Genomic DNA, 13,035 nt, shown 5'->3' on the forward strand with positions numbered 1-13,035 from the left:
CCTTTGAGAGAAGAACCTTTTCGTGATATACGCACCTCCAGTATCGCTGTGCGGCGTCAACTGTGGTATGTTTGGCGATGAGAGGGTACTACGTATTGTAGCTTTACACCGAGAACACACAAGATAGGTATCGCCTCTGTTTTGAGATTGCCACCAACAAGAAGATACTCCTCTGGGGAAAGGAGTCACCCAGGAGCACTTGCCACAGGAATATTTGCTGGCTTTCTGTGGTGTGGCAACCGGCTGTGACAGGGGACCAGAACACACCTGGAACGTGGCACAGGGAAAGGGCCTTGGGTCGTTACAGCTCTCTGGCCGGGGCGCTGACGGTGGAAACTGGGAGTAAAATGGAGCGGGGACTTTTTACTTATTTGATTTTTATTGGCTTTCCTTTTCAAACATGATTTATTAAAAGAACGGAAGGGCAGATCGGGTGTATTTCTTGGGAGAGATGGCTTTGTATTTCTTGGCTCTCTTACCATCCTGAGATTCGTTACCAGGTCAGTCATAGCGATGTAACTCAAATCCGGATTAAGGAAAGATCGCTTCGTTGCATGTTTTAGGCCTCAGTAGCGTTCTGGTGTTTCTTGAACACAACATAGCAGGTGGTTTTAATGGAAAACTGTGGCACATCTTCTTACTTAGGAGGTTACAGTCAGAATGAGTAGAAACAAACGCTGACCTACCTCTTTGGTCACAGTGCTTTTTGTGTTTTTTTTCTACACTTGGGCTATTCTTGTGAGTTACAATTTGGGCTAGAACCTCAACTGTTCTTGTTGTAAAGATCGTTCATCTCTTTGTCTTTCCTGGGCCCAGGCCCAACTAGGCGTAAGAAAAAAGCAAGGCTGTATCTAGGATTTTGCTTGAGGGGGTAGCAAATGTCGGGAATGATGGGTCCTGCTCGGGGCCTCCTGTCCCACACCTTGGGCCTCCGTTTCGCATCCTACTTGCGTGGACTATTGCTGCGTGTCCTCGGTCAGACACAGGTGGCCAAGGGCTCGCGGCCATAGGGTTCATCTGCCAGCAGTGGTCGCTGACAAGTGCTTCAACCGTTGGTCTTCCACGGTGGTTCTTTTTCCATGCTGACAATTGGAAGATGTGCTGGGGAAAACGAAATTAAATTGATGTGAATTGACCAGTTAGATCTCTTCATTGTTTCACCCCCTCTCTCAAGAGACGAATGCTTTCATACCAAGGAGCACACTTTTAGGTTGTATCCACTTTGCATTAAAACAATAAACGCTTTCTGTGGTGTCTGGGTCAACTGTTGTGTATTAAAAGCCCCGCTTGCTCCTTGCACGAGGATGATGGTTATATTCGCGGGAGCTATTTTTGTGTTTAAATGGTAATGGTTGGCTAGGCTGGATGATGTCAACGATGAAACTCCCTTTGGCTTTATCAGGGCCAGGATTTCACTCAGAATTTTTACACAGAGCAAACTATAGTGGGGGGGGGAGGAAAAGTGTTTGCCAAGTTAAAAAGGAATAATTCGATTATTTGCTGAGCGGGGTAAAAATATTTTCCTTGTTCTCTTTTTTTTTTTTTTTTTTTTTCCTTGCTTGCGCCTGTGTTTCTCTGCTACTGATTCTGTTTGTGCTGTGTTCATTGAGGAGGGAACAAACAGGGAACACTCCTATGACGGTGTGTAAAAATGCACATTTCTGTGATATCTGTTCGTTAACTTGCTTCCATCATAAAGATAATTGGTTGGGAATTTTTGGTATAATGAAGTAAATGCATACTTTAACTCTTTCCTTTAATGATTTCGGTGGTAAACCGTAGAAGGCTTTTTCATCCGACTCTGATTCATTCTATTGTTCTGCCCTTATCAGGGTGGGACAGATGGAAGCTGAGGGTTCGGCTCAAGGTAACCAGCAGAAACTCCTGTAGCGGCGGGTCGATAAAATCCCAGATGATCATCTGTGGCGTGCTGCTGCATAGATAAAGAATACTTAACGCACGTGATAGTTAGGGGGGCTTTTTTTAATATATAATGCTAAACATAGAAGCAACTGACAAAATACAGGTGTCACCGTTTTAAGAACGACAGTTTTTGGAATTAGTCAGCTGGAAGACCCGAGTATTTTAATGCCTTCAACAACTGCAAAAAGCAAAGCACGCTTCAGAAGCAGCGGAATCAAGGCTCTGTGTCTGGAGCTGCGCAGAACAGCGGAGGTGTGGGGGGGATGTCTCTGGGGATGGTCTAGTCCAACCCCTGTCTCACAGCAGGGTCAGGCGGGGCAGGTTCCTCAGGGCCACGTCCGGCCAAGTTTTGAGTATTTCTAAGGGTTGAGAATTCATAGTTTATCTAGGTCATCTATTGCTTTACGTTTCAAAAGGCGGGGTTTTTTTCTTTTCTTGTGTTTAAATGGAATTTCTTGCATTTCAGTTAGGGCACCCGTTGTCTCTTGTCCTATCACCAGGCACCACGGAGAAGAGCCTTGGCTCAGTCGTCTTTACTCTCTCCCATCAAATACTTGTACGCATTGATAAGGTCCCCCCCCAGCCTTTAGTTCCCAAAATGTGGAATGTGGAAATGTTCTCACTTACTGGCCATGATTATTTTTTTTTTTTTAAAGTATAGATAGCATAGGTGCAGAATATGAAGTAAGGTCAAGGTGTAGAAAGAAGCCCCAGCTGAACGACAAAGTAAGTTTTTAATTGTTGTCGTTTGTGGTGGTGGGATTTGACGTCTTAATTTAATCTTAAATTTAACGGGTCTGCTGTTGTTGAATTCAGTGGTATAGAGCTGGCCGTGTAGGATTAAATGTTAACAACTGTGGAAGTAACCGGGAATGACGCCATAAGGAATGACTCCGGAAAAAGAAAAAGATGATTTTCTACTAGGAAAGCATGACTTGTATGGTAGAAAAGGGAAAGCTAGTGACTGCCTGATGGTATAGGCATGCCCGAGGCAGTGATGAGCCCGATAGCTTACACAGCAGTAGTGACCCAACAGCAGTGTCGCAGAGGCTGGTGTCATCTGCCCCCAGTCGTACGGAGGACGTTCTTCTGGGGCTTTGGTTTACCTGCTGATGTGAAGGCGTTTGGGGAGGGAGGGTCCTAGGACTGGAAAAAACCCAGGCAAAACTCAGCGAGGAAGCCTTTCCAATTGACAGTGCTTAGCAAATCAAAGGGATTCATTTAATACCGCTGCCGTTACTGCTAATGTACTGCCCGGAGCTTCTGGCAATGCTCGTGGGGAGGCTGGCCAGCACTTTGAAGAACTCGCTTCACGCTTTTGGTGTGTGGTTTCTTTTCAGTTCCATAAAGAAAACTTAAGCTGGGGTGGAATCCCCTTTGCCAAAGCTGTATGAAGGGAGGTTAACTGTATGTTGATAACCTGAAAGGTTGTTCCCTGGAATGTGGTTCAGATGGTGGGTGAATTGAGGGACTTCAGCTGACACCTGGAGGACTTGGGCGTAATGAATACGGGCTTGGAAACAACATAATGGACAGGATATATCCGTGGGAAGCTTCCTGACGCTAATCTACCTGATATCTAAACCCTCGCTCATGGGAACTGCCTTGTGTCAAGCGAGTTAAAAATTACTTCCTGTGCAACTCCCCATGTTGGAAGTTTGATTATGTCTGCATGTTTTTTTCAGCTAATGAGTTTTGCTTTGTGAAGGAGATGCAATCCGCATGCTACAATAGCTTTGCTTTTTTTTTTCCTAACTGCTTTAAACGAGGAAGAGTGCCTTCAGCAGGCTTGGATCTCCAGGACTTACTGGGGTGTTTGGGCATTTCTTTGAGACACCACCTGCGGTTATCAGACCTGAGCTTGCGCCGTTATTGGACCCGTTGGCAATTCACCCGGGCTGGGATTCCCTGGGGTGGGTTAGGTGATGTGGGTTAGGCTTCGTGCTGGATTTCGGGGATTGTGGGAAACGAAAAGTACTGGCGCGTTGTTACTGAGCAAGAGCATTTGTTTCCTTTGCGCCTAAAACCGTGTTTCGGCAGGTGAATGCCCAGGATTCGAGGACGTGAGCTAAGAACACTTAAGGTTAACGAGGCGGTTGGCCTTCAGTAAATTAGTGCATGGGAGTCAGTGCTGGTTTCGTAGCTCTCATCCGTAAGTGGTTTGCTTTTCCAGTATTTTGCTTGTGGGCACTGGCGCGCCATACACTTGATGTCACGGGGAGCGGTGTGGCAGTGTGACTCTGGTGTGCTGATAGGAGAAAAAAAAGCAAAGATCAGGTGAGAAAAATGTGCAGCTTCACGATGGACCATTACTGGCTGGTTTCTTAACATGAGGGATCCTCCTCCGTGCACAGTCTAGCTTTCTAGCTGGCCGCTGCTTAATTCCCTCTGTATTTTTACCCTGGACCGGACTTATGTGAGGATGGAGTACGAAGAACTAGAAAACGCGCGTAACGAAATTGAAAAATCCTCCAACTGTGCCTTTCTCCCTTCTTTCTCCCACCTTCCTGGCTGCCTCCCGGGGGCGCTGGCCTTATGCTGCTCGCCGTGACTCCCAGCGACTTCTGCCTCCCACGGGGGCACCGAGCCTTCCACGGTAAAAAAAATCTCTCAGGAAAATCTGCTCCTTTTCCTGGTGGTCACGGAATTCTCCTGCCGTCCTGTTCCTTACTCTTCTCCAGCTTGAAGACCAAAATAATGACTCTCTAAGTACAGTATTAAAAATGTAGTAGCAAGTCCCATCTCTTTTAGGGACAGAGGGAGAAGCGATGGATTTGAGAGTGAGGTACTGTGGGTTTCACGCCATTTACATCACTGCACCGTCACCTCTGAGTTTTCAGAACCATCGAATGTGATTTAGGTTTTCTTCGTATTTACCTTCAGAAATATCAGTGATATTTTCTTTTCGTTTTGGTTTTTCAATTTGTCAAGAAACATTATTGCAAGAAGAAAACACGCCATACATTGTAGCCGCGTACTTTGCCAATCGGCCTTAACCCAAGGATCGCTTCTTGGTGGGAATAAAGAAATACCAGGCAAAGAATGTAAAAGGCTTGGTTTCGTATGAAAAAAGGGCTGGGGCGGGGGATGAATTTGTGCAAAACTTGACTAAAACATGAAAAGGGGAGATGACCTCTTGCTTTAAACGCAGCATTTGTGTGCGGAGCGGGCTTGTTGGGAAATTAAAAGAAGAACCACATCTTTACAGGTTGCCCAAATGCATTCCGTGAGTGTCTGGCGCCGATAACAAATGACTGTTGTGCGTCTTCCCCGAAATACTCGCGGCGACTGTGATTGCAGCTCTAATTCTGGCATAACAGATGCGGCGTTGTGTGGCACCCGCCTTCTGCAAGCTTTGTAGCTCCCTTTACTTTTACATGAGTTATTTTTCTTTTTTGTGTAGCGTTTACTACAGCTATCGGTAACAAAGAAGACAAGTCACTCTTAAAGCAAAAGTGGGGGGGGGAGAAAAAGAAAGGATTTTCAGACTGTTACACTGCTGCCGTTGTTTTTGCGCTGCAGGTGTTGGTTGTGTTAGCAGCCAGGGCCTATTCATGCCTCGTTGGGTCCTTTCCATGTTCTCCAACTTCTCCTCTGCCAAGTAAGCAGTTAAAGGGACTCTTTTCTTTTGTTCCCCAGCCTTCGCTGCTCTTGGAGAAGGAGGGCGAGTTACTTGGCTGTTTTGTTCCGTTGTAAGTGGAACAGTATTCTTGTTCTTTTTTTCTTTTCTTTTTCGTGTATTGACCAGAAGAAATAGTGTAGTGAGAGGGTGAAGGGTGATAGAATGGTTTGGGTTGGAAGGGACCTTAGAGGTCGCCTAGTTACAGCCCCGTTGCCCCGGGCAGGGACACCTCCCACCAGCCCAGGCTGCTCCAAGCCCCGTCCAACCTGGCCTTGAACCCCTCCAGGGATGGGGCAGCCACAGCTCCTCTGGGCAACCTGGGCCAGGGGCTCACCACCCTCAGAATAAAAAATTTCTTCCTAATATCTCATCTCAATCTCCCCTCTTCCAGTTTAAAACCATCCCGTGGCTCCCCTCCCTGCTCCAGAGTTCCTCCCCAGCTTTCCTGGAGCCCCTTGAGGGACGGGAAGGGGGCTGGAAGGTCTCCCCGGAGCCTTCTCTTCTCCAGGCCGGACCCCCCCAGCTCTCTCAGCCTGTCCCCACAGCAGAGGGGCTCCAGCCCTCACAGCATCTCCGCGGCCTCCTCTGGCCCCGTGTCCGTGTCCTTGTGCTGTCGGTGGCCCCGGAGCTGGAGGCAGCACCGCAAGGGGGGGGGGGTCTCCCCGGAGCCGAGCGGAGGGGCTCCACCCGGGAATCGATCGATCGATCGATTGATTATCTCCGCGGTGATAACGGCGCCGGTGTGTGGCGGGGCGCCGCTCCCCCGCCCCCGCCGCTGCCATGGTAACGCTGCTGGCCCCGCCCCCCGCCGGCCCCACCCTGGGCCGGGGCGGGGCCGGGCGCGCGCAGCCCTGTGCATGGCGCGGCCGGGAGCCGGCACAGCCGCTCGCCAGCATGAACGAGGAGGTAGCCCAGAAAAGCGACGGCGGGGAGAAGTGCAACGGCGGCAGTCAGAGGAGGAAGAGACCCAAGAAGGTGGGGCCGGCAACGCGGCGGGGCGCGGGCTCGGCGGAGCATCTCCGGCGCTCTCGGCGTAACGCAAGGGCGGGGAGCCCCGGGGGGTTTTGGGGCGTGAGGGGAGCCCCACGGTGGGGGGGGGGGGGGGCAGCAGATGAGGGGTGCACCCCATGGCCAGCCGGAGAAGGGGTTTTACTGCTGGGGGTGGTGGGGGGGGCTCGGTCCCCAGCCCCCTGGTCCCCCCCCAGCGAGCGATGGGGCTCTCCCCGTCTCTGCGTGGGAATTGATAAGTATTGCGATAACCCAGCCGCGCGGCTGAGCGAAGGGCTGTTTCTTTTCTGTTCGTTCTTTATTTTATTTGTATTTTATTTATTTATTTATTTGTTTTCTTCAAGCAGCTGTCTCGTTTCGTTCAGCCGGAGTTGGCAGCGGGCGCCGCTCGGCGCGGGTTTTCCCCGCGCTCCCCTGGAGAAAAAGGGCAGTTTGTTTTGACAGAAGAAATATCCAGCCGGCACGTGATGGCGTGGACTCGATTTCTGCGCCTCTGCCCCGTTTTTCTCCAAGGGGACGCGGATGCGGGTTTATAAACCTTGTAGTTGGCTTCTCCGGAGGCGTTTCTCAGGTTGGGTTGTAAACGGTCATAAAAGGAGACAAGCCCTGCTGGCTTTTATACTGTCGGTGGTAATTTGGTGATGCTGACGAAAAATAATTGGGTAAAACGGTGGATTTGTCCAGCCACGCCCAGTTGCCAGGGCACTGTCCCTGTGCATCCAGTCGCTCTTTGATAAATGGCTAATTTGCGAGGTGTAGCGTTGCCCGCTGCCTCAGCCCCCTGCTTGGGGTAATTTCTTTTTAATGGCTTTGATTGTAGGCAGCTGTTTATTTCTGGTTTGGGTTTTTTTTTTTTTTCCTCCTTTAAGAGGGAAGATGTCGGTGGGTCTGCATAGTTACGACATGAACTGGCTTACAGTTACCCCCCCCCTCCCCTCCCCTTCTTTAATCTTAATTGGTGTAATGTGAGTTACCCCCCCTGAAATGTGTGGGACTACTTGGAGGGTGAGGAATTACTCCAATATGAGGAAGAATTTAATCGATACGAAGTATATTCACTGGTGAATTCGTCGGTCCCTCGTTTTGCATAGAATTTGCATTTTAACCGACGTTGTGTGTGAGCGAGACAAATTGCTACCAATGGAAATAATATATAGAGCTGCAAACGGACACTTATTGAGGGACTTTTGGCAGGGTTTGGACCTGGTGAAGACAAGCTGCTTTGCAATAGGTGAGGCTGTTAAAACCCCATTTTATCGCAGAGGGCAGGTTCTGTACGGATAACCATAAGGGCATGAGATAATCCAGCCTCAGCAAGAAATTGAACAAAAACATCCTCACCCCACCCCATTGTGCCTGGAATATTGCCTGGATCTCCACGCAGTGGGGGGATTTTATATAGCGTGTTGGCCTTCTATTTGAGCACGACCGAGCAGCGGAGGGAATATCTGCTTCGTCTTACCTCGGAATTTGAAAGGTTTATTTGTGTGGGTATGTAAATCCACACGAGGAAGCAAAAATCAAATGATCAGGTGCATACCCCGTGTTTTCATTTGACTGTTAGATAACCCGGGAAGCATATCGTACTAGGGGAGAGGTTTTGAAGATCTAAGGAATTGAAGGGGGTGTTTCCATCTCTTCTTTTTTATCCATGTATACGTGGCTTCTTGTTTTGCCATCGTTTTCTAAGTCAAGTGGCCCAGAGCCTTTCCAGGTTGAAACCCGAGCGTATGCCACTGCTGCCAAATGAGCGCTTGGAAAGCGTCTCTTACGTTGGGTCTCCATCTTCTGAGTCTTCCAACAGCTGATGCGTCTTTGTTTTGCAAGAAACGTAATAAATGTTGGGGTGTCTCTTTAAAGTTATCTTTTACAGCTAGAAAACACTAATCGGGCGTTTTCAATTGACAAACGTAAACCAAAAAAAATTCTTAAGCGCTCAGTTTGGATGCAATTGATGTTGGCGCCTCGGGTCTGATATTGGATTAGCTCTCCTGAAGCTTTACCCTTAGCGACTTCATGAAGAAATATAGCTCCAGGCTTTAATATTCCTTTTTAAATTCTAAGAGCGGTTTTCTTAAAACCTAAAAATAGGTAATTTTTTGGATGAGAAAGAGCCACCCTGGAATAGCCAAGGGTACGAGAATTCTAGGTTGAATTCCTCTGCGTTTTGACTAGGTAGGCACAATTTCTTTTGGGAACAGAGATGAAAGCGCCATGTGCGAGAGCTCCAAAATCAGAAGTAACGCAGCCTGTTTTCAGGTCCTGAACTACTTTTGCTGAAGGAAGCTGCATTGCGCCATCCAACATGCCCTCTATCTGTTCTGTGGAAGTTGATCCCTTTTGTGTGGATGATTAAATATTAATTGAGCCAGATGAGTTTGATCTATGTATTGGGAGAGACAGAAGGGAACCTATCTTGGATACAGGGTTCAGCTGGATCTTCTATATTCCAGGAGGGTGTCCTAGCTAGGAAGCGATGTAGGGTTTTCTCTAATTATCAGCAGTTTTTGTGCACGCCTACTTTAAAACGAAAAGGCTTCAGTTTCACCCTGATACAGGATGGGCAGAACTGAAATTTTCACGAAATGGAGAAAACGACTACCTACCCAACCCCCAATTTAAGTCATTGTGGTCAGTTTTGTGGTTTTGTGCGTTCTGTTGAGTCAGCGGGCTGCCTTAATAGGCTTGTGAATCCGACGGTAGGGTTGCGTCCGGTCTTCCTGTGGTACTTCGCCTTCACGCGATAACCGGGATACGGTGAAATTTGTGTTCTGGGCAGGGGGGGAAAAAAGAAACATGCTAAAGTTCTGTGGTTTAGTGTCAGAGAGCATAAGATGCGTTGTGCCGGAGGCAGAAGCGAACAGAACGGCCTCGTTCTGTGGCTGGTGTAACCGCGTGGGAACCCAGCGAGAGCAGCGCTTGGTGTGCGTTGGTCTTCTCCTCTTGGTAGCCGATGCGCCGCTGGTGTTGAAGGAGCAGCATAGCAAGTGAATATGAATTTTTAATACATCAGTTGTTTGAGGCCGCCTCCTGTATTTTGCCAAGTGTGTTGTGAAGTGTCCAAGTACCAAATTCCTATAATTCCTCTCAAGGATGGGTTTTTTCTTTTGCTGTAGAGTGTTTCAGATGAAAAACGACGACTGTTGCTCACGGTGTAGAAAATGAAGCGTGTTCCTGTATCTGGTGCTAAAAGCACCGATGACAAAGGGGTTTCCAGAAACCACAGGTTCTTACTCCAGTGGTCAGAAAGCACACGCCGTTGATGGATCGATGCAAAAATAACCCAGTTTAGCTTATCGCGGAATTCCACTCTTGTTACTTGTATTGGTCATTCTTTAAAGGAATGAGAAGCTTGGAGTCGGGCTCATATTATAAAAGACTTGGAGGAAGCTGTAGTGTTGATTTAAAGGAAGGTAAGTGAGACTTCTTTTCCTAAGCTAAGCATCATCTCCTCTTTTAAGTGTATCTATGGGGAAAAAAAGGAATTGGACGTATTAGGTGAGGTACTTCAAGTGGAAGCTGTATATTTGCTAATGGAACTGTTACAGTGTACAAGCTAATGCTTTTAATTAACGTCGATTCCTCAAGACTGTTCGTTCCATGCGTAAGGTAATTGAGAGCCATTTTGGAATACAAGTGCAATTTTGGTCACCTGTGTTCCAGAAGAAGAGTCCAACTGTTCCCAAAGCGTGTAAAGAGGGATCGCTGGAAGAGAGAGCCTGTCTTATGCGAAAACTGGAAGAGCTTGGCTTTAGTGTGCTAAAGCAAAAGGCTGTCGGAGGGGGAAAGGAAATGAGGCTCTTCAGCAGCTTTTTAATAGGTTTAATCACGTAAAGAACCAAATGAAACTGCATTATGAATGAGATGCCATTTCTCTAACGTGTCACTGGACTGGATTCAACTGAAGGACATCCCTCTCGCCTCCCGGGTTCTCTTGTGTTTTCACCTGTGTCACGGTGCCGTACTAATATTACACAACAGTTTAACCATAAACGTGGCTATTTAAGTCTTTTAAAATGTTTGTTTGCCCTGGTTATTTCACTCTTCGGCTACCAAATTTAGTGGAAAAATAAATGCCATCAGAAGAGAAATCTGAACCAGTGTCCGTCCCTCCCTGCGACGAGTCTGGGGGCTACGATGAGTCTAAAAGGCTTTCTCACAAAGCCAAAGTGGTAGGTGTAAGTTAAGCCGGCGCATTGGTGTTTGGTGGTGTTAATTTTCCTAGTAATGTAGCTTCTGGGGCTCTGGAAGGTTTTATTCTTCCTTCAGCTGAGCTGCTTTTAGAGAACTGGAACTGCCTTGCTTTCAGTTGAGTTAATCCGATTTACGTGAAAGTAAACAAGCAGAGGAACTGCGCTAGAATTCGCTCTGGAAAGAAGGGAAGAGATGGAGAAAAAGGCAAACTGATTTTTAGGTCGTGGAGGTGAGACGCTGGTTTGTGAAGAGGCTGTTGAGGAGCAAACCAGGCATGCTTTCATTCCTAAATGTCTGCGCTACGTTTCAACGTGGCTTGCGCTGTTGTAAAGCTGATGCAACTCCACCGATATTCTTGCATTATGGAGCTCAGGTTTTGCCTGTTCCCTTCGCCTTCTCTTCCTATCTCAAGGCTTCCAGCACCCTTTGTGCCAGGTATTAAAACAAATGCTTTGATGTATTTTTTTTTTTCCTTCTCCTCCTACCTTGCCTGTCTCCTCTAGCTTTAATTGTTTTGTGTAACGGTAAAAAAACCCAAAAATGCGTGTTCATACCGCTATGCTTTTGATGGTTGCATCAGCGCTTTTCTCACGGCAGCCCCACGGTGGTTGATGCTCTGGAGAAATAATTTCCATTTCCTTCCAGCGGGGAGGCAGGGAAACTAATGACGGGGCAATACAAGTGAACATCTGGACTCCGCAGCATTTTGTGTTGTCGTCGCGGTTGTTTTTCTGGCGTAATAAAGGGTGTAAGACGGAGAGGGCACGCAATAGCGGCCACACTGGCTTTTCTAGGCCTTTATGTCCCGGTGGAACGGGATCACTTCACACATCATTGTGCCCCTTTCTATTGACGGAATGAGCAATGAGCAAGTCTTAGAATCGACACAACTACTTATAAGGTTGCATTTATTCATTGTGGGCTTTAAAGTTAGTATATGTATTGCTTTTAAAAACACTTGTTTGTTTGTTTTAATAGAGGAATGGGAATCTACAGAGGGATGGAGCTATTTCAGTGTATTAGCAGTTTTCTCCAAGTGCTACATTTCACCGGTTAAATACCGTCAAGACAACACGGAGGAAATCACCTGGGTGAGAGCAGTGAATTTTATACGGCACCGGGTGTCGTGTTGAGCCTGCCTCCGCCTGCCGCGCGTTCTGGGCTCCCCACTTATCGTTGGCAGCTCTTGCTCATTTTCACCAATGTTTGGCAAATGTCAGCTGAGTCAGAGAAGTGAGTCCCTTTTTCCCCCGGCCGGCTTCCCTTTCTCCCAGCAGGATGCCCGGGGCTGTCGAGTATCGCATTTATTATATTACGTTTGCCCATCTTGCCGTCTTGTCAGGCATTCTTGCAGGCCAGCGGTGACACGGGCTGAGCTGGGCTTTCTGGCAACCTGTCCCGGCTCTCTGGGGACATTGGGCTCCATGCTGGAGGCAGCCACGTGCTCTCCCTCTGCCTCTTATGGAAGAGCGTCTGGAATAGCCTTTGGGAAGATGCTTACACAAGGTCTGGCTTATTCAGCTGCCCGGGGGAGGTATCGGCAGCCCCTCATGTCCTCTGCCCGTCCCCATCAGAGATGCCACCTTCTGTGTCCCTGCCTCTGCTGGGCATGCCATGGTGATGCTTCAGATGGCATTTCTGCCCAGGAAATTATTTTTTTTTTTTTTTCCACTCTACGAATTGAGACTTGACACGTGCAGCGTGTAGATATTTAGGCTAGACGCTGGCAGCCCTGCAGCTCTGAAATGCAAGGAACAGAGGGAGGCCAAGAAAATAATAAGATGGCTCGGGGCTCTTACGTCCTCATTTATTTGCAGGAATTAATTATTTCAAAATCTTTCCTAGCTGCTTAAGTGGGTTGCTTTTGTCTTGGTGACAGAGCTTGCTGAGCTGAAAGTTTGAACTTACTGTTATTATTCCTACACCGTGGAGGAATAATGCGGTATTTCCGTACTTTGTTTTCAGTGGAAACTTGCCGTACTCTTATTCAGCGTGATGGTAGTCATTTTGCATTTTCTCATTAATTTCCATTTGATTTCATTGTGCTCTGGCACCAAATACAGGAGGGAACAGGTTGGTTTTGTTTGTTTTTTTTTTAAAAGTAGACGGAAATGGCCCAATGTTTGAGGCTGCCTCAGAGTAGTTTCTAAAATGGCATCACAGAGGCAGTGAATCGCATGGGGTCGCTTTTTCGTAAACAATTCAGTGTTGAAAATACATGTAATGAATTTTCAAATTCATCTTTCTCTTTTGTAAGTGTGATTTTTTTTCTTTTTTTTTTTTTTTGG

General features: G+C 47.5%; 1 protein-coding gene across 6 annotated transcripts in view; it reads left to right on the forward strand.

The window, feature by feature from the left end:
* Positions 1–6,376: 6,376 nt before the first annotated feature.
* ANK2 (ankyrin 2) overlaps positions 6,377–13,035 on the forward strand; it is a 244,781-nt gene continuing 238,122 nt past the window's right edge. For all 6 annotated transcript variants that reach the window (XM_063337147.1, XM_063337148.1, XM_063337149.1 and 3 more), the window contains exon 1: positions 6,377–6,520. In XM_063337147.1, the coding sequence (XP_063193217.1) occupies positions 6,440–6,520 (81 nt within the window). In that variant the 5' untranslated portion in view covers positions 6,377–6,439. The remainder of the gene's footprint in view (positions 6,521–13,035) is intronic.

This window comes from Chroicocephalus ridibundus, chromosome 5, assembly GCF_963924245.1.
Source record: "Chroicocephalus ridibundus chromosome 5, bChrRid1.1, whole genome shotgun sequence".
In the NCBI taxonomy this organism is placed as follows: domain Eukaryota; kingdom Metazoa; phylum Chordata; class Aves; order Charadriiformes; family Laridae; genus Chroicocephalus; species Chroicocephalus ridibundus.